The sequence below is a fragment of the Calypte anna genome, chromosome 3 (genome assembly GCF_003957555.1).
Source record: "Calypte anna isolate BGI_N300 chromosome 3, bCalAnn1_v1.p, whole genome shotgun sequence".
NCBI lineage: Eukaryota > Metazoa > Chordata > Aves > Apodiformes > Trochilidae > Calypte > Calypte anna.
Window position 1 is genome coordinate 51,564,053 of NC_044246.1, and position 24,992 is coordinate 51,589,044.

General features: G+C 40.3%; 2 protein-coding genes across 5 annotated transcripts in view; both read left to right on the forward strand.

The window, feature by feature from the left end:
- The window catches only part of FOXN2 (forkhead box N2), a 33,096-nt gene extending 28,142 nt beyond the window's left edge, over window positions 1–4,954 (forward strand). For all 3 annotated transcript variants that reach the window (XM_030448219.1, XM_008501149.2, XM_030448218.1), the window contains exon 6: window positions 223–4,954. In XM_030448219.1, the coding sequence (XP_030304079.1) occupies window positions 223–743 (521 nt within the window). In that variant the 3' untranslated portion in view covers window positions 744–4,954. The remainder of the gene's footprint in view (window positions 1–222) is intronic.
- Window positions 4,955–14,028: 9,074 nt separating this feature from the next.
- PPP1R21 (protein phosphatase 1 regulatory subunit 21) overlaps window positions 14,029–24,992 on the forward strand; it is a 34,219-nt gene continuing 23,255 nt past the window's right edge. Inside the window, exons 1-7 of one of the 2 annotated variants that reach the window (XM_030448322.1) lie at window positions 14,029–14,179; window positions 17,282–17,350; window positions 17,736–17,882; window positions 19,884–19,985; window positions 20,677–20,841; window positions 20,938–20,996; window positions 23,215–23,309. In XM_030448322.1, coding sequence (XP_030304182.1) covers window positions 14,120–14,179; window positions 17,282–17,350; window positions 17,736–17,882; window positions 19,884–19,985; window positions 20,677–20,841; window positions 20,938–20,996; window positions 23,215–23,309 — 697 coding nt within the window. In that variant the 5' untranslated portion in view covers window positions 14,029–14,119. Of the gene's footprint in view, window positions 14,180–14,430; window positions 14,491–17,281; window positions 17,351–17,735; window positions 17,883–19,883; window positions 19,986–20,676; window positions 20,842–20,937; window positions 20,997–23,214; window positions 23,310–24,992 lie in introns of those variants that run through there. The other variant, XM_030448323.1, reaches the window with a different exon arrangement.

Here is a 24,992-nt window from a genome sequence, read left to right on the forward strand (position 1 = left end):
AAGTCAAGAAGCAATTCTGACTCAATAATTCTTTCTGCTAGCATCACAGAGTTTTACAGAACCACCTTCTTTTCTTTTTCCCCAGCTGATTTTGTCCACAGGATATTCTGACTCTTAAATGCTAATATTCAGCTTACTTTGCAGTCAGCCAGCTGTAGTGTGCTCATTTTGTAGGTGATCTGACTGGAATATTTTCTTACTGAAGGATTTTGTTTTAAACAGGTGAGAAACCTCAACCTCTGAAGACGACATCTAAGAAGAGGAGTTACGGCAGCGCCTTCAATCCTCCCAGTTCCATCAGTCTACAAGAAAAAGATTCTGTGGCCACCAGTATTGATCCGAAGGAGGATCACAACTACAGTGCCAGCAGCATGGGTTCCCAGCGCTGTGCATCAAGGTCCAGCATGTCTTCCTTGTCCTCCCTTGACGAGGTGTATGAATTTATCTCCAAGACCAGCCACGATGGCAGCGATGGCAGCGAAGGCTTCCACAGCGAAGTGGATACAGACGTTGACTATGAAGATGATCCTCTTGGAGACAGTGGCTATGCATCACAACCTTGTGTAGATACCTCTGAGGAAAGTCAGCCTAGCGACAAAGTGTTCAAGGAGTTGTGTCAAGAAATTGATGAGGAGTTGAAAGAAGCAGCAGGGTCTCTGCTCCACCTTGCTGGAATCCAAACGTGCTTGAGTTCCTTAATAAGTACTGCAAAGACCCACTGTCACAAGCAAAGAAAAAAATAGTATGTTTCTCAGTGTTGAATATATACATATATTTTTTTTAATTGTGGCAATACTCTTCTACTCTTACCCTTCACAAGGGAGATCAAAGCCATAAGAGGACTCATTGCTTTTTTATTTTTGGCGCTACCTACAATTTAGCCATTTATTTTTAAATCACTGCCTAAAGATAAAAAAATATTTAATCTTCTCAAACTAGAAGAGTTGCATGACTTGTGAAAACCCGAAAGCATACTTCTTAATTATCACTTTTTTTTTTCTTTCCTTTTTAATAGTTGATTCATTTTTTCCCAGAGATACGCTCTTTCAGATGTACATTGTGGTTCATATTTACATTTCTGCTGGCCCCATCTGCAGAATTGAATTTTGCACAGTCTGAGGGCCATGTAAAGGAATTAAAAAGGAGGAGAAAAAAGAAAGAAAGGGGGGAAAAAAAAACCTTGGCCTTGGTTGCCTCCTCCCTCTCTTTGCTCTTCTGAGGCAGGTCCCATGGAAATGCTTTTGAAGTAGTTCCAAGTAGCTGCCTATCAAACACAGTGGTCTATCTGCCAAAGTGGCTGAAACTTGTAGCACTCTAGGAGCTGCTTTCAGCAAGATGTAAAGTACTCCCAGAAAACAGGGGGCAAGGGGTAGCAGAAGTGGGTACCACTCACAGTTTTCTTTTTTTTCCCCCTGCTTTCCCCAAGTCTGCCGGTCAGATTCCTAGAGGACAACAGTCATGGGTGGGTGTTTTTTTTTCATCTTAAGACAAATTGTCCTTTTTTTTGAAAGGGAAGAGGGTGTCCTTTTCATGCAGATGCAACACGTGCACACACGCACCTTGGATGCAGCCAACAGTGAAAGCTGTCACTTGCCAAGCTTGATGTTGTCCTTGTGTTCCCACCACTGTTGATGCAGAATAGCTGTGCAGTCCTGCAACACTTCTGCTCCCTGACACCAATTCAGCGGGTGAAAAGAGCCCAAGAGTTGGTGGTGGTGGCCATATGGACAAGGTGGAGGCTTCAGGTGGCCTTGGTGGTAAAGGGCTGCTGAAAAGCAAACATCTTGCCCCCTAATCTTACAGAAAATAGAATAGCTTCCTTTTTGATTTGTGAACCCTGAATTGCTTTGCAGGGGGTTTTACCCCTTTTCCCTCAATGCTTGCTTGTTTTGGCCCGTGGGCTGTCCATACCTTTTGTTTCCCAGATCACTGTGCCTTGCACTGTGTGAGTGCTGTCAGCCTCCTGCTGCATCCAGGGCATCTCTTGAGCAAGGCAAGCCTTCAGTTTTAGATGGAACATTGTAGCTCAGGAGGACCTCTCTGTTATGGGAATATACTCCTTCACAATTCATTCTTAATAGTAAAAAGAATCTCTTATAGTTTCCAGACATCTTTTGGCCAAAAATGTTTTTGTGTTATGCTAAGCTTTTTTTCCTGTTTTTCCTTTTTTATTATTCTTTTAAAATCAGTGATGAATGCTTACATCTTGTAGATGATCCTGCTTTTTTAAAAGTTTTCTGTTCACAAATGGGTAAGCATTTCTGTTGGAGTGGGCTTTAACAGTACTGTAAGCATAAGTATGCCTTAAGCATGTTGCAGAACCGTATACAGCTATCAAAAGCTGTCTCTCCTCTTTCCAAAAGATAGCATATGTGCCATAAATGTTCTCCCTAATGTGTAAAACTATTGCTTTCAGCAGGTGTTGGGCAAGCTGGTTGAAATTTAAAAGCAGAGCCACCTAGGAAACCAGTGTCCACTGTTTTGGTCCTTGAAAACAGTTCTGGATCAGCCAAAAGTTTAACCTTTCCCTAACAGGGTATTTTTCTGGCTATTTGGAGCCTTTCCTAGGCCAGTGTGTTGTTCTGATTTTTTTGTTTTTTGGTTTTTTTTTCTTCTTGTTAGTCTCTTCATGAATACTGCCATAAACTGTCTACATTAAATATGAACACAGCCATCCTGCTGAAGATGTGTTGCTCTGAGGGCCTGTTCCATTCCCTCTTGAACAGTGGTGGTGCTCCTCCTTACTCAATGGCTGTTGACTCAAGACTTAATTATTTGAGTTTCTGCTTTGGGATTTAAAGCCAATATTATTTTTTTAAAGCACAAACATTATAAAAAATAAGTCCTGGTTTGCTTGGGTTTTTTTTCCCAAGTACTTCAGTTTTAAGAATGATTTAGTTTATTTTAGAAAGGGAAGATAAATACTTTGCTGCACTCCTGCTTTGTGTGAGCACCTGTTGGCTTTCAGCCATGACAGGGCAGTGTGTGCAGATGTGTATGTCTTCTGGATATCACAAGTGGTGCATTAGACAATTAGATCTGATATTGGATGTGTTACTGATGGATAGCAGGGGTGAAACTTGCTATTTAAAGGAAAACTAAGTACTAGTGCAGTGGTTCTTAGGATTTTGGGATGTGGAGATGTGAAGGCTTAGTGGAACTCCTTTTGGCTCATGGGTTGCTCTTGTACCTTGATGGAAAACTGCAAAGGGCAGAGTTTGTGTCAGTGCAAAACCAAGGATACAGCTCCACAGAAATATCTTGTTAGCAGTCTGGGATTTTGCTCAGTACCCACTGTTGAAGAGGGGTGCTGCCTGGCTCCTGCTGGAGGTGGTTGCAGCTTTTCTGTAGCTTACAGTGAAAGCCAGATCAAGGTCCAAGGACTCTGGAAACTGTGATCCCAGTCTGCTCCTTGGTTTGGTTCTAAATTTTTTTTTCTTTTTGCCTCAGATAAAATTTGAGAATGTTAATACTTACTAGAAGTGTGGCTGTTGTGCTGTTAATCCTGAAGTTGGTCATCATGACTTCAGCATATCTGAAGGGATGAGAATGGGATGCTAACAGTGCATTTAATTACCACATGCAACAAGCAATAAAACCATAGTAATAAAAAGTTGGTGGTGAAAGTTGCATCTATCCTTACAGCTTTTAGCCTGGGAGAACTGGAATTGTGGAAGAGAGGCCACAGTCTCCATGCTTTGCCATCTTCCATCTCATCCCTCCAGAAGAAGGCAGCCTATCTGTGCCCCTGCCATACTCCACCACATTGTCCCCCACCTGTGCCTGCACGTTTTGGCAGGCAAAGGCTGACAGCTCAGTTGAAGAGCATCCCTCTTGGCAGTGGGAGAAGAGCTGCCCTTTCTTCCATGTCCATACCTAGCATTCAGTTTGGGTTGGCTTGCCACCTCAGCTAGAGACCGTGGTGTATATAGTATAAATGGAGTATAATTAAAAGTTATTTTGATTGATTGGTTTTGGGTTTGTTGGTTTTTTTTTTTAGTGATATATGTAAAATGTTCATGCCAATGGTTGACTCAGATATATATTAGCAAGAAAAGTATTAATGAACCACATTCAATTCTCTTAAGTACAGTGAAGAAGTGTATGAGACTTGTGTGCAAGGGAGGCTGCTTGATCACATCAGATGTGAACACTGTACAAACCTATACTGGCCTTTCAGATTCTGATACTACACTACTGCTTCTGCAGAAGTCACATCAAATGTTTTAAAATCAGCTGTCAAACGGAAGTTGTATGGTTTGCAACTTTTCATCAACCTGAAAAGTACAAGCTTTGGTTAAAGCAGTTTACACTGATACATGTTAATAATGGTGTAGTCAAAATATTTATTGAAAGAAAAGGTAAAATATTTTAAATGTTGCACCTGCCATTATATTTTAAAGCACATTCTTCACACCTAACTGCCAGTGCCATTACCAAGTCTGTTTTATAAATGTACATTTCTTCAAACTAAAAAGTGCATAATTGAAAGTATTATGTTACTGCCATATAGTGATATAAAACATTTTATAATTACCAATTCATTTTTAACTATTATTTATTTAAAAGTTAATTGTAAGAATGCTTTCTGATCAAATGAAACACAGAGTTGTTTTTAAACTGTTCCTGTTAGCTCGTTTCTAATGTAGCATAAGCAACGTCCTTGGGTTTGTTTAGAATAATTTTGCCAGTAGGTGACCAGCTCTAACCCTTTTTCCTCCAGTTTAATCCTCTACCCCTTTTAAAGACGATTTACAGAAATTTAGTTTTTTGTATGCTAATCTGTTAATTAAAAATGTTTATAAAGTTTATTTTTACCAAAGAGATGCAATTCATTATGACAAAATATTGCAGAATAAACTTTGTTTTATAACATTTGTGATTTTTCTGCCCACATTTTTCATTCAGATGATCAAAGGGGCTTTTCTAAAATAAACAGCATTGCAAACAGAAAGCACTGTGTTCTCTTTTTTTATTTACAGACTTGGTGTCAGACAGTGCTCCAAGTCCCCTCCCATGCCATTTAAATCTCTTCCATGAGACTGGGCTAGTGTAAAAAGCCAAATATGTAATTCATGGTAGCTTTCAGCTTGGTTAAGACTGTTGCATCCATGTGCATGTCATCTGTACAATAAGAGAACAGCCAATTCCCACCAAGATTTGCTTACAGTCAGGTTCACCCATAGCTGGCCTGTAATATTTGAAGAGTATCTTATCAAGGCCATGATGTCACCACTTTAATTTGGAAGTTGAGGTATGTTTTGACATCTTGGGAACTGGTGAAATACTACTGCAAGTCTTTTGTCTTGTCTAAAGCATTTGTTTAAACAGAAATACCTTGAATCTTTTCCTGATGTGCTTGTTTACAGCTCTATATTTGTATCACTATGGCTAAATTGCTTGTATGATACTCAGGGATTAACAGCATAATACAAGACAGGTGATTTTAAAAATGTGTTGCTGGATAGAACTAAAACACATAGGTGGGAACAGCCCCCTCTTAGTTTAGGGGGAATTAAATACTCCCCACCCCACTTTCCACTTGCCTCAGCTTTCACTTTCCAGCTTGCCTCAGGCCAGCTTTCCCCTTGAGTGCATGCACATACATAAGCCCTGCCAGTGCCTGAGAGACAGAACCAGAGGAGGGAAACAAGATACGACATGATGCTTATCTCTCTTTGAAGCAGACATTGTTCCATTTCTTCCATTTTTTTTTTAACCTAATAGTATGACTGAGATAAGTTTCCTCTGAAGGATAATGGGAATACAGCTTCTTTTGCAATACTTAAAGCAATATGATATATGTCAATAAAGACTTCATCACTATATCGAATAATACTGAAATCAGAAATTACAGAATGCACTATAAAACCCCTTTGATTTAGCATTCACCTTAGTATATGGATAAGAGAACAACTGCTCTCATTAGTTTGAACAAAATCACAGCTATGTATCATATGTTAATATCTTTCTAATTGTTAATATATTGTGCTAAGACACCTTCAAGTTAATTGTTAAATTTCCCAGGGGTGTTTTCCTCTGTTACTACTTTGCTGGAAATTACCCTATGTATGGAGCCACAACTCTGAAAATAAAGCATTAACTGAAGCAATTACCACTTACACCAGCTGTATTTTAAGGGCATTTGTTGAGGAAATACGTAATAGGTAGATTTATTTTGCAAAACTGGCTGTCTAAATTAGACACAGAATATGGATATACCTTCACAAGATCTTGAGTGTCTACATGCCTGTAAATGTTCCTAGTTCTAGTAGTCTGAGAAAATACACTATCTGGCATGCTTTCAGGTAATCACATAGCAGTGTTAGTCCAGCAACATTGCTATGAACTTTCCCAAGGTGTTTGGACACAGAAACTTTCTTCCCTGTTCCTACCTGTGAGACTCATTCCTGCACCTAAGACAGCAAAGCACTATTGCCTCTGCTCAATTTTTGAAACTTCAGCTGTGTTTCTTGTTATCCCTTTTTTTCCAGAAGGCTCTGTGGAAACCTTCCTGCTCTTACAACGAAAAACTACTTACACTTCATGTAAGATTATTAACTACCTTCTGCCACTCTTAGTTTAAACAGCTCTTTGTTAAACATCAGAGTGTTTTCCTATTGCAACAGTACAAAAGCAATAATTTCCCTCCTTAGGTTCTTGACTTACTAAACAAGCCAAGACTAATTGGTTTCCATTTGGAAGATATGATCTTCATTCCTCTTAATCACTTCTCTCTACATCAATTCCAGATTCAATTCAGCCTGCTGGCATGTGAATGACAAGAGCTGCAGATGCTCTTGTAGAGTGCTGGTGCTTTTTGGAACCTGGCCTTACCTGGGTTTTGCAACACCATTCTTGCTTGGTGTGTCCTAGGCTTGTCATGGCCTTTATCAGAGTTGCATACAGTCAACAAACCTTATTATCAACTAATATGTCCATCTCTTGGTTCTCTTTTTACTTCTGCCAGTGAGGCCCCAGTTGGCAGAAAAATTTTGTGACCTGAAACTTGATTTCGTGACATTTGTCCTGATCCTGACTCTTCATAATTTCTTATAGTAGCTCTCCTGCTCACCAAGAACTCTTTTGGCATAGCCTCTCCAAATAAAGGAAGAAGAAGGGCAAGATTTGTAAGCCATGAGACTTCATCAATGCATGTTGCTGTTCCATTCATTTTACTGAATGTTTCTTTTTTTAAAAAAAAAGTGGAGACAGGTCAAAGGTGTCTTTGCCTCATGCCTCAGAAGGACATACTGCCTCTGCCATCATATTTCATTTGAGTCATCGGAGTGGCTACCCTCAACCAAGTACTTGCCTGGGTTCTTTCAGTCTTCAGAGAAGGACATCCAGTTTCCTCACACCAGGTATGTCTATCTGAGTGTTGCTCATATACTGCTTGCCATAATCTCCATTTCCATGGTATCTTGACTTTCCAAGCCTTAAATGGGCAGCATACTAGCTTGGACTCAATACCTAGCTAATGTATCCATTCCAAAGACATTGGCAGCAGTTAAACATTTGGATATTTTCTTGTCTAGATAGGCAGGTTGGTCCTTACCAGACTGAAGCACTATCCCAGAAGCACTGATGTGCTTTGCAGTTGGCAGGAAAAAGTTTAGAAAGATGTGTGTAAGTGCCTGTATCAACCTTTACACAGCATCGCTTTCAAAAATAGATTTTGTGCCTCACAGGCTTTTTTTATTATTATTATTATTTAAATAACTTTGTGTCTTGGTTTCTTACTAAGATCCTGTGGGTTCTCAGATCTTTAAAATGCTAAAATTAACAAACTAGATTTTCAGTTATTTTCAGTTAGGGGTATGTTTTATTCTCTCATAATTTTTGTGTGTTTAGTCTGAACAGCTGCTAGAGTTTTCTATGCTCTGAATACACAGTTGGACCACCCAAATTAAAGGCTTTTCTTTTGGCTCAGTAATCTGATCAGAAATCCATGTGTTGATTTGGGCTATGGTGTGCTGGCTGAAATGTCTGAATGCTTCACATAGTCTCTGCAATACCTCCCATAGGGCCAGTAAGGTATACCCACAGCTGAGCCATTTCAAAAGAAAAGATGTCTCCTTAAATCTCCAAGTGGCTACCAAAATCTGGTTATTAACTCAAGTGTGATTGTGGTGCATACTACCTTAAAAAATTAATATGACTGTGATGCATGATGTCACCTTGACCCAATCATAACCCATTTTCTGTGAGCATAGAGTTAACTCCCCAGAGAAGCATCCACTGAGTGACGGCAGCATCCCATGCAGCTGTTGCTAAGCAACAAGATTTGGCTTTCAGCAGGATCTAATGGTAAAGTATTTAACCCTAGATCTGTCACGGCTCATTATTTCAGATGTTAATCCCCACATTTTGGTATCCAGCTTCATCAATATCCTGGTTATAGTAGCATTGCTGGTTTATTTAGCATACATGATGGCTCATAATGAGGAGCATAAGTATTGCTGGTAGATCTTGTTACCAAATTTCATTTTAGTGTGATTTAGATACAGAAATACGTGATGCAATTCAAAGTGGAAAACAGTGCATTGTCATTCTGTGAATCTTGCTTTCTTTGCTGGATTGCACAAGTGGCTTGCACCTGCTTTCCCTCTACGGAATGCTGGGTTTCAGATGAATGAATGCTTATGGGTGGGTAGCTGGCAGTAACAATGAAGCTTTAATTTTTATTAAGTGTCCTCTTCTAGCTGAATTCCATCTAAGTTAAACAGCTTGTTGTGTTATCTAAACCCATTAAATAAAGTAAACTACTGTAGTTTTGAAATTTAGGGTTTTTTTAATACTGGAAAACTTCAACTATTTTGATTCCGTACGTATAATATTTACAAATCGTGATTAAGTTCTATAGAGAGTTATTAGGTGGTTTGTTTGTTGTTGTGTTTTGTTTGGGGGTTTTAAAATAGTTTTCTGCATTTTCTTTATTTCTAAAGTGTAGAGGCCTGGAAGCCTGCTCCCATATTTTACAAAAAAAAAGAAAAAATATTAAATATTTCTGACTAGCTGTGCCATTGCTTGAATAATTATCATAGATGTCCCTGTAAGTGCACTCAAGTTCATTGCTACACTGCTAGCTTCTTACAGGTAGGTGGTATTTCACTCAGCTGAAATAATGCTGAATATCATGATCACATACCTAAAAAAAAAAAAAAAAAAAAGTCTGTCTCAGCTTCATAATCCCTCCTAAGATTCCTCCTTCCCCTTCCACGAGTAAGTTTCAAAACTGACACCGTGTTGCCCCTCATGCTGTTTCTCCTTTTCAGTTCACACTAATCTGCAAGACAAACCTGTCTCTGTCAAGACACTTTTCCAGGCAGTCAGTTTGATCATAATACCCCCTGCTGTCTTTTGATCCTCCTGGGGCAACCCCCCCTTCCACTGCTTCAGGTTCACATTTCCCATCACTAGGATGGTGATCTACCATGAACTGTTTATCACCTTTTCCTTCCACATTGCATGGTGTGCCTTCTCCTTGTGCTCTGTTGGTGAGGAGCTCTGCCCCACATCTCCTCCATCCCTCTTCTTTTTTTCCATGACAGTCTTTACACACCAAAGACCTGGCTTTAGCTCATACTAAAGTCCAAATTATTTCTAAAGGTGCCACAATATTTTAAAAAATAAAAATTACAAATGCTTATGAGCAGAAATAGTTCTGATTAAAATATTTCCTCAACTACAGGTAAATCTGCCAGATGTCTCTCACTTTCTTCACACAGGAAGAAACAAACTTTTTCAGCTGGTACTGAGTTCTGCTGTTTTATGGAGCAAATATTGGTAAGGATTTGCTGTGAAGGTACAGAAGTTGCTGCTGTTGCATCAAGGGCAGGTATGTGTTGCACCTGAGTGGAACATGAGCTGCAAAATAAACCCTGAATGATCACAGGCAACTAGCTGCCTGCTCAGTATTTTCATCTTCTCATTCTCAGCAATTTGTTTTTACACAAAGGCACCACTCCTTTGGCCAAACACACACACCATATAGATGACTCAAGCTATTTATCCTATGGGCTGGGAAGGAAACATGTTTACATTTCTATTTTTAAATGCTACAGAAACACTGATATGATGATGAAGACTACAAATAATGGAAATAAATTGTTCTGTGAAGTGCATATCTATACCTGTATCGTATTTTCTCTTGACTACTTGGTTTTATTTTATCAGAACAATCAGGTTTTGAAAGAGGTGAAAGGTTATGTCACAAAGTGTTTGTTACAAGGTCACCATGAGAAATAATGAGTGCATATCCTGAATCACGTTGTATCCTGCTGTTCATACTTGCTGTTGCTAAGACAGCAGAAACAAACCACCAGGTTAGGGTGTTTGTAGCTTCCAAGGATGTGGTTTATGCATTGCCTATGATAGTCTGATGACTGAAGATGGCTCCCTTCCAATAATTTTTGGATATTTTCTGGGCCTTAGAAACCCTTTTATTGTGAATAAGTGTAAGCATGTAAGTAATGACAACGAAGTTTATTTTCCCAAAACACAGAAAACATCCTGGATGATTAAAAGTATATCCTTTGTTTATTTCTCTAACTGCACCTATTTCACAGGGCAATCGAGTACAAATTCTGACTAAATGGCCAGAGGGGAAATCACTGTTTGAGGAGGGAATGGAGAATAAATGAGCTTGAAAATAGAACATACTGAAACAACCACTGTAATTCTTAAATAGTTTGCCTTGAGAGAGTATCTAAAATTTAACACCCGTTAGCTGCTGAGCACAGACATAAGAGCAGCTTCTGTTCCACTGCATATCCTTTGCTCTCCATTCTCCCCAGAGAAAGCCCACAAGAGAAGCAAAAATGCCATGACCCTTTTAGGGAGTTTCATTGCTCAACACATCATGTTTCAGCTTGCATTAAGTCCTACTGCTCCAATGTGTACTGATATTCATGTGGGTGGGTATGCAGCAGGTAGTATTTTGGGGACCCTGTAGCAACCACCCCACAGTTGCAATTCCACTCACTTAACTTCTCTGACTCCGAACTTCTGATGACAAGATCAGCCCTTTCCACTGACAGGCTTGGTCACTGACAAGCAAGCATTACAACACCATGGAGAAGCAACCAGCATCGTGCACCTCCCATCTGCACTGGCTGGACAACCTTGCTCTCTAGGAAGAGAAGAGTAGTAAGAAAGCACTTGAGAGGAAACAGCCCAACAAAGACAGTTGAAAGAAGGAAAATAGCACTGCAGCTGCAATGCCAAATTAAAAGGATCTGAGAATTTCCTATGAGAAAGTTTTATAACAAAACAAGTCACGTAATTTGGGGAACTTTGACTCCAGCCTCTTATCAAACATTTTCATGGAATGGTGATAAATTACAACATTTTATGGCCCTGACATTATAGGGATTCCAGGTCCATGTGAAACTGGGCAAGAGACAGGACCACTTTAAAATACAGGCTGGGCTGAAGCTTCCAAAGACACTGAAGTAAAGCTGATGAGCCTAAAAACCCTGCAGTCAGCTCTTATCCCTATGGCCTTTAAGCAGTGAAAGCACTCATCTTCTGATTCACCCCATCCACTTGTATTTTAAGGAAACTGGCATTACATTTTATGATAAATGCCCTGTATAGTGTACATTTGGGTCTTGCCGTTTTAGATGAATGGAAGCAAACAAATTCTTTATTCCTCTAGCCTAAAAGCTGGCTGCCCAGCTAGAAACACTCTTGTTATCATTGGGAAAACAATTCATCTGATACAACTAGGTACTGTAATTCCCCCAGCTCCCTTTCCCAGCTCTCAGCTGTGAAACCCCTCTGACAGGATCTGCTGCACCAGATACAAAGAGAAAATTTTATCACAAAAGCATCTTTAACCATAGGAAAAAACAGTACTACTATACTTTGCAAAATATTTTAAAACAATTTCAATCTAATGGTTATTGAAAGACATATCCTAGAAAATGCAAACCCAAAAATACAGAATCAATTGTGTATTTTTCTAATAATTTTCCAGTATAAAATTTACTGCACTGATACGGAGATATACCATGCAGGGTATGCTGCTGTTAGCTCTGGTGTGCTGAACAGAAATTGCAAACTCCATTTACTTCATTAAGAACTTCCTTAGGGAATAGAAAATGGAGTGGAAGGAGTAGTCTAACGTGGCTCTAATGTAAAAAAGCCATAGAGCTTCCTTATTTCTTATTCCAGTATTGCTATTTAAACCTTTCTGCTCATGCAGAGCAGCAACAAGATTACTTGGATGGATAGTGACAATACAAGCTTTGCTTTTTCCCCCCTTTTACATTTAAAAATGTGCAGTGTGTGTTCTTGGCAATATGGATCAGCGACATCTCCTTCAACATTAAGACTTCCTGCGGAGATACAAACATAGGCAGCAAAATGGCCACCATATCCCATTTAGTTCTTGCCAACTACACTAGTGGGATGAGCAAAATAATAGCATCCACCATCAAAGCCTCAAGACTAAGGAAAACGATGAGCTTACATCCAGGCACCTACTATCTACTCCTTCTGAAAGGGAACAATGAGAAATGGAGGTAAGAAAATTATGATTTAGCACCTCTAGCACTACCCACTACTGAGGAAAGGCTATGAAGACACCATGATACAATCAAGTAGAAAAAAAAAAGATACCATGGAAACTGAACAAAAATAATAATTTGGTGTTACATCTTTATCCCATCCCTGGTAGCCCTTAACCAGATGCCTAGCCTACACTGGTGAAGTATCATCACATTTTTGCCGTATGATACTTTTTCTTACACATCTGTTTCCAGTCATTTTCAGAAACAAAAGCCTGCATTGGCTGGATATCCTACGGGACCAAATGCCATCTATTACGATGTCTTTAGATTCTGCTTAAAGAGTGCTGATGGTGTATACACATTTAAATGTCAGGCAAATCTGAGGATAAAGAAAAAGAAAATAGGAGATAATTAGCACAGCCTAAGTGATCTCTAGAGGAGGATGGCTGAATGCTGGAGAAGCTGAAAGGCAGTTCTTGAAACAAAGATACCGACAGGGTGGAGACATCAGAGCAGGCCTTCCCCCCGGGAACCACAGGGCTCACACACTCGAAACGACTCCCAAGACCCTGGAATTCTTTTCCGCAGGTTGTGAGCAAGCGGGCGGCACCGCAGGGACATCCGTGTGCTCCTTCCTTAGGAGGGAATGGCACCTACGGCAGGAGGAAGGGACAAGCGCTGGCACTGACTCATCCCATCCCTCCCACTCACGAGCTGTGGGAGAGCATTTAGCCGCCTTTTGTTTCATTTATCCACCTTGCGCGGAGCTGCAAAATCCGCACTCACTTCAGGCTCGGTGGGTACGACGTGTCTGACCTTGGGCAGCGGCCGCAGTGCCCTCTGACAGCGTCACGCACGTAGCCGCCTTCCCCCGCGGGCAGCTGACAGGACCCAGGCCTCACCCCCTCTCCGGGCGAAACAGCCCCAGCCTCGGGGCTCTAACCCCAGCACCCACACACAACGGCGGCGGTAGCGCCCGAACCTCCGCCGCCCGGGCTGCCCGGCGGCCGCTGCGCAAACCACACGCGTAGGCTCGGGGCCGGGACTCCCTCTAGCGACAGCCCAGCCACGGCCGGGAGCGGCTGGGCCGCCCGGATACGCTGCCCAGGGCGGGGATGGCGCCGGGACACTATGATCCGCAGCCGGGACACCGCGATCCGACGCCGGGGTACTGCTGCCCGCGCCAGCCGCCTCCCGCGGAGGAGACGGCTTCCGCGCGTGGCCGATGCTTTTTGGGTGGGGCAGGGCGCCGTAGCCTCGAGGCTGCACAGGGCCCGGCAGCCGTCACTATGGCAACAGAGGCGGCCTCGACAGTCCCGCTGGTGTCGGATGGCCCAGCCTCCCCCCGCCCCTTTTTCCGCCCTCGCCCCTTTTCCCGTTCCCGCCCCTTTTTCCGCCCCCTTTATGCCCCGCCTTACCTCCGCGCCGCCATCTTGGAAGTTGCGTCAAGATGGTGGCGCCGGCTGCTTAATCCCCGCCCCTCCCTCCGCCCCATGGCGTCGGGGCGGCGTGCTGACGCCTGAACCCGGAAGTGCGTCTTCCCTTGGCAGGCGCGCGGGGCCGGCGGCTGCGTTACCGCCGGGCGTTCCGGCGGCGCGGGGATGGCGGCCGCCGCGGAGCTGCAGGCGAAGTACCAGAAGCTGGCGCAGGAGTACTCCAAGGTATCAGGCGCCAGTGCCCGGCCCCCCGTGCTCCGCCAGCGGCGGCCGCCGCCGCCTCCCTACCGTCCGGCGCTCTGAGGGGACGAGGCGTTCCCCCCACCTCTGTCCGCGGGGCTGTCCCTGCCCTGCTGTGCCCGGGGCTGCTGTGGGGCGGCGGGGTCCGGAGCTCTCCCCTTGCCTTCGGCGCTTGGGCTCCAGCTGAGCGGGGCTGGTCAGAGCTGAAACGTTGGTCTTCGTGGCGGCCTGAAGTATTTGGGGCCCGAAGGCCGCCTCTTATTTGAGGTGAAGTTAAACTTGGGCAGACGCGGCAGGTGCGAGTTTGCAGGTGCCTAAATCCTGCGGTATGGCCGGGTGCAGGCTCGGCTCGCCGGCCTGAGGTGCAGAGTGACCTCGTCTGCAAAGTACACACCGGGACAGATAATGGTTTCAGCTGCACCAAGGGGGTGAAAGTCGCTGTGCTTTCCCTGGCTTCTTCACTCCTCAGTCAGGCGTGAGGCTAAGTTATTTCTGAGTGAGCATTGATTTGTCTCTTACACCTAGACTCTTGAGTCTGCTTTGACTCGTGGATGTGTGGGTTCAGTGGTGTCAGTAGTGCTTGCAGTGATGTTGGAAGTGAGGACACTTGAGTCCACATTTGCCTTCTGGCTGTTCCCGTTCTTCTGCCGTTGCCCTGAGAGACGGTTCTTCCCGTTTCTCCTGCTATATTTAGTAGTATTTAAAGACTTTTGGCCCATAAAGATTGCTTTTCCTTTTCAAAGTGCTTGAGATAATTTCTTAGATGGTGGAGTCTTGGTTAATACAGAACTTTGCATTCTTGTCCTTTTACTAAAAGGAAGAGGAAACTGTTGGTCTTAAATGACATAGTTCTTAAGTAATTTTGGGAAAGAAAGCCAAGAAAGCTGGGGGGTTTTGTAGCCCTTAATTTGTAGTTAAGAGTGTTTGGCACAAGGCACTTGACTGTTTTTGATACTTATCCTTGGATTACAGAACAATGTATCTTTAAATACTACTCTCCTTGAAACTGCTCTAGAAAAAAAACATAAAGCATAAAATTTTTTCACAGATACAGATTTATATTTTTTTAACGCTTCCCCAAGATTGTATTAAGAAAACTATAGGTTACAGAGTTCGTGTTTCTTGTTGCTTTCTACAGAGGCTCTGCTGTATTTTACAGATCAAAAATGGCTCAGGTTCAGTTCTGTATTTCTTTTATGAAGTTTGTAGTAGCTGTTGGATATGCTCCCTTTAATTTTACCTATAGATCCTTACTGAGTACATACATTGCATTGAACATACCCCTACTAAACTGCTTGCTACCTTTACTTTGGAGACTTGCAATTGGGAGACCATGTAAAGTTACCCGATTTGCTGCTTGATTTGTGAATGAAACATTGCAATGTGGATCTTTAAACTATACCTTCTGAAAGTTCCAGATGCTGGATCCTCTTTCTTTCAGTATCGTGGCGCTCAAAAGCTTTCTTTGAACTTCATCTTGCAGCTTACAGCCTGTGATGTTTTGTTGGTTCTTGTGGGATCTATTTTTTTGGTCTCATCTGCTTTCTTGTGCAGCAGCCTCAGGGCACTGTGGGGACCCCATTTGCAGTTAACTTTTGTTGTCCTTTTTTGTGTGAATGATCAGTTTCTTCCACTGGCTGTTTATTGTGTGCAGGTGGAATCAGAGTAGTGGTGGAAGGCTATTTGCCTGCTTACATAAAGCCAAGGAGAGAAATAGACAAGAGCTTGGTAGACTCAAGAAGTGCTTGTCAAAGGGTTGCTTTCCCTGTCTGTTCTCAGAGCAGTCCAGAAAAAGGTTGAGTGTTTTCAGAGTTTCTTAATCCCCTGGAATTGCAGTGTCTGGCTCTCACACAACCTTAATGTAGTAGTCAAAAAGCTCTTTCAACTTGTGGCAGCCTTTGGTGGGTCACATTTAGCTTAGGTATCTCAGTGCAGTATGACTGAGCTACTGTGTTCCATTGTTGCACCAGATATGTTCCTGCATTAGTAGCTGTGGCAGGAAAAAAGGGGAAGAAAAGTACTGCATTGCTTTCTCTTGCTAGGGATGCCCTGTGCTGCAGTGTCTTTCTGTGGTGCTCTTGCAAGTCTCTTCTCTTGCCACTGTGATGCCTGAGCAGCACAGTGGGAATACTGCAAGGCAAAAACCTGTGCTTAGAAATGTCAACTGACTTTTGACCTTTCAAATGTAGTCAGTCGTCAGACTGAAAAGGTTAGCCATTGCTGTTTGGAACTGGATTATGCCAGAAGTATTCCCAACACTATACAAACCCTTTTAATTTATATCTGCAACAGCTGGACTCAGACATATCAAATGAATACAAACTACCAGTAAAGAAACCAGGATTTGAGCCACTATCAAGGAATTGGAAGATGGAATTGTTGGTATCCTCATTACTGCAGGGCAGAGGAATTCTGAGACGAGAGTGAGAAATAAATTTCTTGAGATCACCTTTCACCACAGTGATTTTTAGCTAAGATTTGTGGGCTTATAAGTAAGTCTTAGAGGACTTTTTTTTTCTGTTTTTAAAATCTGTTTTCCTGACATAATTATCAAGCTGCTCTCTCTGGATCGTCTGCTACTACCAATAATATTTTTGCATTAGAATATAGTTAAGCTTTACTTGAACTGAGACAGATTTTGACTGTATTTTGAACTCTGCCTAAGTTACACAGTCAGTTATGAACAATTCTGTGGAGGAGAGGGGAGAGACCAGAAATAGTGCTGAAAATAAGCAAGAACTTGATAAGTAAAGGAAGAAGTTGCACCTTATCAGTATTTGTTCACTGTTCTTCAAACTTTAACTATATTTAAGTAACTGAGCTTCCATGATATTTATTACAAGTTATGTTCTATTTGACCAATATTTCCAGATGTTGGAAAAACTTCTAGTTTCTTGGTAACTCACAATATGAACCAGATATATTTTTCAATGTGATACCACTACTGTCTACCTAAACACACATCTTTCACAATGTGTGTGAATCTGGTGCTCTCATAAGAGGACAGGATGTGGTATGCACATTCCAAAAAATGGCTTTTATTTTTTCTTTTGTTTTGCATACTTACTGGGTTGTCTTATTTTTCAGCTTCGAGCTCAAAACCAAGTATTGAAAAAAGGAGTCGTAGATGAGCAAGCAAACTCTGCTTCTTTGAAGGTAAACTCTAAGAGCTGTGTCAGATGTGTTAATATGTGACAAAATAGGTAACTGGGAATATTTTACTTAATATTGTGATTAAAAGAATGAAGAAGAAACTTGAGTAAGATTTCTGTTCTGCAATTAGACTTCATTGTCCTCTGTAGGTGCTGACTTTGTAAAAGTGGAAGATTGCTTCTTGATGGTAAATTTATAGAATGAAGTACCTATTTGAGTGTGATCTGTGGGCAGCTCAAGGAAGTGATATTTAGTTTTTAGTTTCAAAGCAATACTTTGTCTCTTCAGATAGTGAAAAAAGCAATTTTTAATGTGTTCTTATGATACTGCTTGTTAAATGCATGTGTAAAAGTAAGTGTGAAAGTTTTAAAATTCTTTGGTCATTCAGGAGCAACTAAAAATGAAGGATCAGTCGCTGAGAAAACTCCAACAAGAAATGGACAGCTTGACCTTTCGAAATCAACAGCTTGCCAAACGGGTGGAGTTACTTCAAGATGAACTTGCACTAAGTGAAGCTAGAGGCAAGAAGAACAAGGTATGTGCTGAAGGCAAAAAACTGTGCTTAGTGGATATCTGCTTCTCACCTGTCAGTGTCTCATCCTCATTTCTAGTAGTAGTTACTTGGTGCCAAGGGGTGAGCTCAATGTTTTTATCAGAGCTTGTGTTATTAACCGATGTTAATGAAAACTCCCACAAAGCAGATATTGATACATAAAATATATGCTAAGTAGTTTTGTACTCTTCTTTCTAGTGCATCAGCTAACTGATGCTGAATTGATATGTCCTAGGTATTTATTAGGTGTTCAAACAGCTAGGAAAGACCTTGGGGCTCTGTGATGAGCCTGGTGTTATGAAGAAAACTGATCACTATTCATTTCCTATCCCCACCTCCTTGTTTTGTAGTTTTCATGTCAATGGTTAACTCTTCAGCCTACGATTGTGGTTTTTTTACTAGGCCCTTATGTAACTCTTGTAAAGTGCTTCATGTTTCTAATGTTATTTTAAAATGACAGAATAATTTTGGTCCTGAAACCTGCTTATTCCATGATCTGTCTGGGGCAGCCATGTCTTCTGAGGATAATGGCAGAATTTTAGGGGTGGTATGTCTAGACTTAAATAATTCTCAAACATCCTTTGCTACCTTCATCTTATGAGGAAACCCCTCATAATTACTGTTAATCTTTTCTTTTTTTGTTAGCTTTCAAACTGCTGTAGCTATCAAGACTGACATTAACAAATTAATTCAACTGATGAGTAATATGGTCATCTTTACTTTTTCTCCCTTGTGTGTTTTCTTGCTATCCATTTCCTTGACAAGCATAGTGGCTCTGACTTAATTTACTACAATGTACAAATAATTCGTTTTTCCAAATTCACATTGCTCCTTCTGTTCTTTTATTTCATGTTATCTAACTGACTGCTTCACTAGACATGTTTCCAAATTTTGAAGGGTTGAAGCCTTGCTTGGGTGTCTTTGCAGACTGTTGCCACTGAGTTTCTTTCTTGTTCAGCTGTTGGAATGCAGCTCTGTATTTCTTTTATGAAGTTTGTACTAGCTGTGAATATGCTCCTTTTAATTTTACGTATAGATCCTTACTGACTACATACATTGCATTGAACATACCCCTAGGAAACTGCATGCTACCTTTACTTTGGAGACTTGCAATTGGGAGACCATGTTAATCACATCTAAAGCCATTTAGATTAAGGCTCAGGTAGGTGATCTGTGTCAGACTGCAATCCTTTTAGAAGGAGGACTGCATATGCCTGTATCTCAGGTGTTGTTCATAGGCTGACATAAAATGCAGAGGTGGCTTAGCTCTCCTGCTGTCCCAAAGACTTGAAGTTCAGTGTTAAGTGTAAACATCAACAGTCTCCCTTTTATCTGGTGATGGTACTACCTTTGTTTTGGAAAAGTAGAGAAGCTGTGTGGGATTCACTGGTTGTCTCGAGTCTTTTGGATGAAATAGGTGAAAAATGAGGAAACAATTTGCAGAGACATACCTGTACACTCAAGGAAGTTTGTGGGCGTTAAAGATACCATGTTTTCCAGTGCTGCTTTGTGCTACAGCTTGCCATAGGATAGTGCACTTTCAGTAATTATTCCTGGTCCCTGTTTACACCAGAACAGCTTACACCTGTACACTTGTTGGGAGATGTGCCTTGCACACAGCTCCCAAACCAAATCAGCCTGTGTGCATAGGGATTCACATTACTGGCTGTGTAGCCAAATAGGCACCTGCACATAAAGAAATTTCATGTGTGTGTGAAAGTGGTGCTGGAGTAGAGGCTTTCCTGAGTCCTTAGTGAATGAGCGTTCTGCTGCTTTACTGTAACTGGTGTGAAGGAAAAGTGCTGCCTTTAGGCTCAAGCTGTATGCAGTATGCATATCTTTTGATGTGTTAGTCAATGTAAGGTGTATACTTGCATGCCTTTACTGGGAATTAGCAATGTGTGGTATTTTCAGATACTTGGCAATGGTCTTTGGGATACCCTCAGAGACTTGGAGATAATGGTTGAATTTTCTTTGTTTTAGAAAAGTGCGGAATCTTCATCTCAGTTGAGTCAAGAGCAGAAAAGTGTCTTCAGTGAAGATCTTCAGAAGAAGATAGAAGAGAATGAACGATTACATATACTTGTGAGTGAAACTTTTTCAGCCTTTCCATTTAGTTCAGAAAACTGGTCAAATGAACAAAGGGAGAGAAGACTCACTAGTTTTCAGAAGCCATTTAGTCTAGAAGCTTAGTTGTATGAAAACCAGTAGATTAGATTGGATGGCTTGTTTATAAAAAAGTTCACTGGGCAAATGAGAAGTATTTTCACTTTAGGTTAAAACAATATGTAGGATAACTTGCATAATATGTATGTTTTTGTATTTTAGATATTTTACTTTTGGTGACACCGAGGTACTCTGCTGAAAATAGCCACATAGTTGATACTCGCTGCAAACTTATTTTTAGTTTCAGAATTGCCTTAAAGCTTAAAATATTTTCTTCAAGTCACTGTAATTAAATCAGGAGTTACTTTAGAAATTACATTATGTTGCTTTAGAAAGCTTGAAGAAAAAACTTACAGGTCAAGTATAATTTTTCAGGTACGTGCTGTTAGTCAGCAGTGTATTTAAAGTATGCTTGATGCTACAAAACTTTAATAAACACAAAGTTCTTAGTTCCTGAATGTTTTCTCTGTAAATACCATCATGAAATTTCTCTTTTTCTGAGAACTAGTACTTGTTATTAGCCTGGACTTGCTAATTAAGTTGTTGTAAATCTTAGGACTAGATTTTGTAGTAAAATGAAGCTTTCATCTGAGTTCTCAATTTCTTTTAGTTCTTTGAAGCAGATGAGCAGCACAAGCGTTTAGAAGCGGAGCTGCGGACTAGACTTGAGGTTCTGGAAACTGATGCTGCTCAGCATCAGGCTGTGGTGGACAGTTTAACAAGGAAATACATGGATACCATAGAAAAGCTGCAGAATGATAAAGCCAAATTAGAAGTAAGGAGTTATCTTACTTGCAAGTATGAAAAATTTTGAAATGAAATGTTTTGCTGGTTCAGTACTTACATTGTGAGATTATCTTCTTGCATAAAGATCAAGTCTCAGACACTAGAAAGAGAAGCTAAGGACTGTAGGCTTCGAACCGAAGAATGGTAAGTGTTTTTATTTAATATACTGAAAAGCTGATTTTAAGAAATAACTGCTGTAAAAAAGCTACTGCATTAATTAAGAGAATAATACCTTGAAAGATAATTTCGATGTAGTTCAAAATACTATTTTGCTGGGCGACAGCACATTACACCAAGACTCTGCATGCAAACCCCTTTTCTTCTGAGTATGTAGCTAGACAATCAGTTCCTCACGTTCAAATTTTAGCAAGAGTGTTTCAATTGCCAAGCTATTTTAAGTAGCTGTGAAATCGATGAAAGCTTCAAGAATTTATTTGTAATGCTGTGGAAAGTAAAGTTTTTAAAAACGGCTTCTAAAAACAAAGCTTGGGTGAAGTATGCAGGGACAGCAGACTGAAGGGGGTTTCAAAATTTACCTCTCGACCCCAAAAAACATCTTGAACAATTGCTTTTGCTTCAGGTATAACACTCTCAGAATACTGAAAGTTTTTGTTGAAGAATTTTATTGTTAGTTTTGGTATACCTTCATTGTATTTGAAGAAATGTTGTAGAAAAAAGGAATGAGTTGAGGACTTCGGGACAAATCAGTGTGCTTGCCTTAAGTTCATGATTAAGGTACATTTTTAAAAGATGAGTATGCAGTATATATCTCTAGTGTACTGGATAAAATACAGAATGAATAATGAGATGAAAAGTCTGTTCTTTGAAATGGTAACCTGAAATGCCTCTGTGTGTGTGTGTGTGTGTGTATATGTATATATATATGTATACACACCTTGAAGTATATATTTTAATTATTTTGATAGATGCAGAGATACTCAAACTCCAGTGACTCCTCTAATGCAGGCCAGGTTTTTACTAAGACTGACTTGAAAAAAAGATCAAAGTTGTGTTCTGCTGATGTTTGCTTTTTTGTGGTGTTTGAGATACAGTGTAGTGTTAATCTGCTACTATTCAGTTCAGGGCTCCCTGTCCTGTTCTATGATGACTGGATGACTAGCAGCATTGTGAGAAATTGTCCCTAACAGTTAGGAAGGCTTGCTTTTAAAAAATAATAAAGCCTGACACTTCTTTATTTTGAACAAAGAAATAACTATCCAATGAGCACATGAGACAAAACTTCTTCATAGACTCCTAGAATGGTTTGGTTTGGAAAGGACCTTAAAGATCATCCAGTTCCAACCCCCCCTGCCATGGGCAATGACACCTCCCACTAGACCAGGTTGCTCAAAGCCTATGTTCCCTACACATCCACAGCTTCTCTGGGCAACCTGTTCCAGTGTCTCACCAGCATCTTCAGGAGTATTTACTCTCCTGTTTTTCCCACTCTTTCAGGGGAAGGGACCCATTAATGGTTGGACTTGATGATCTCAGATCTTTTTCAACCATTTTTTTCATATCTTGCTTATCTTCTTTGGATTATTTTTCCCTGTTAGTTCTGATAAATTTCTCTATATCAAATGTTTTTGTAAAAAAGGAAAAAATTTGGCACTTTCCCCCTACCCTCTGGTGTATGTGCAGAAGTTTTAGACTTCAAACTGGAAGTAGAATTTTGGGTCCTAATTTGGGCAGCATGTGTAATTTGGTCTGAATCAATATGCAGTGGTCTTTGTTGACATTTGTATCTGATGGTGGAATATGTTACTGTTCATCTCAAGAATCTGTACTAATTATTGGTAACCCAAATAACTTTGGTTCACATCTGTATACACAATCAAATGCATGTGAAGCAGATCTACAGAAAAATCACTTGAGAATGCATCAGAAACATAATTGCCAAGTCTTGTGAGAATGGGTCATATCACAGCAATGTTTAAATATGGGGCTTTGAAAAGCTTGTGAGGTATTTTTTATAATGATGTGACATTATCAACTATTTGCTACTTGCCTATGATAACACCACACTGGATTTGTAGTAACTAAAAGGCCCTTTTGCATTCTTGTTCAAATTCCAGTAGAAAATAGTATCTTCCTATAGCTTATACAACAGCTGTAGAATTGGAAAACAATATAAAGATGTTAATTGCATTTGTTAGGGATTAAAATACAATGTCATACATGAAATATTGCACAAAGAATGGAAAGTATTCCTACTGTCTTATACCCGAGTTCTAGAAAAGAGACAGATACCTGTTCCACTCAAGGAATGGTGAGCTTCAGTGGTGATGAAATAGATTAAATTTTAAAGGTTTACAATATGTGTGTGTGTGTGTGGTTTTTCGTTTGTCTTTTTATTATTTAGCCAGCAACAGTTAAAGAATCTTCAAGCAGCTTTGGGCAGTAGACTGGAAGAATCTCTATGCATAATCAATGAAAAAGTACCTTTTAATGATACAAGTACGTATTGCCTTGCTCTGGGTTTCTTGTTTAATTTTGGGTATCTGTCTGGCGAAAGTACTCTATAAATTAAAATAAATTCACTGTAAGACATGATGGACATCTGAACAGACACTTGGAGATAATTATGATAATATGATACTAGTTATTACCTTGTTTAGTAATTTAAAATATCAAGGCCTTATATATCTGTCAAATGAAAATTAGAACTTCTGAAGACTTTTGAGTAATTTGCCTCTTGTCTTGCTTTGTGTTGAGAGAATATTGTGAAAGATTGAGGAATACTGTCAATTTACTTGTTTCTTCACAAAAATTTCTTTAGTTACTCACCTCAGAGTATTATTCTTGTGCCACGTATATTCAAAATCAGTAAGTTATGATGGGGATCATTTGTCTTTTCAGGAAACCTTTTGAATTTGAAGAATTTTACCTGAAGCAACTTGTTTTTAAATTTTTTTTTCCTGCTTCCTTTTCAACTGCTACTAAATAAATGGGAGTACAGAGCATACCGTGAACTTTGGAGTGCTAGTTGTTGCATTGCTTTGGTACCAGAACCAGTTAGTACATCAGTAGTGTTGTAAATAGTTTGAACGTGGGGTTGTACTTGGCAGGCAGCACTCTTGTTCCTCTGTGGCAATGAGACTAAGAGGATCTGTGATAGCTGAAAAGAGTGAGAAGGAGCAGAGAAGTGAAAACAGACAGAGACTTGAATTCCTGGTAGGTTTCATTGTAAGCTTTGCATTTTTCATTCAGTTTAGAACTTGATGACAAAAAACTTTTAATAGCCTTAGATTCTCTAAAAACTGATCTGATGGGGTCCTGCAGGGGTGAGCCTTCCAAGTTCTATACTGGGTTGGCAATTCAGTAAGTCTTGTCTTGGAAACACAAGGTCATGTTCTCTTTGGGAAATGCTGACTATCTCAGCATGCTATGCTTAGGTGTTAGGGCCCTGAGTTGATATCCTTTGCATTTGTTCCTGTCACAAAGATCACTTTTCCTGGCATATGCTGCCTGTTTCTACTTCTTTAGCTTCTTTAGTTGATTTTTTTTGTTTTTTACAGATGGTTATTTTAGTGAGAACTTTGATGCAAATAATTTATCTTCTCACTCAGCTGCCATAGCATAATGTTTTTGCTAAGAAAACACTGCAAATAGTGAACAGCTCTTTAATAACAGAAGGATGAGATAAACACAGGAGATGCTTGCTGGGGATTCCAGATGTCTTGCTATAGGCTCTGTAGATGTTTTTAATTGTGCAAGTAACACCTGGCTCCAGTTTCAGTAACATTCAAATTAGTTGTTGACTGCTAAACATAATTTTGAGACTGGAAAGATAGCAAAAAAGGTTTTTTGAATATTTATGTATGAGTAGGATTTGTTAATTTTTGGACAATGTTTTTTGTTCCAAATGCAACCACCTCTTCCCATGTGTTAGCTGCTAAATGTGAATGGTACTGAAGAAGTAAGAGACTGTAGCTTTCCTTTGTGTGCAAGTTTTAAACAGACGTGGTTAGTATTCCATTTAACTGAGGATGGGTGTGATACTTTTTAAACCTGACAGACTCTTAAGCTGTTCTCTAGGTACAAATATTCTTCTACCTCTTTAAAAATTGTGCCTGTTTGTAATTCAGTGAACAGTCTTGTTGCTTTGTAACTAACGGAATGCTGAAATACATGGAGAGC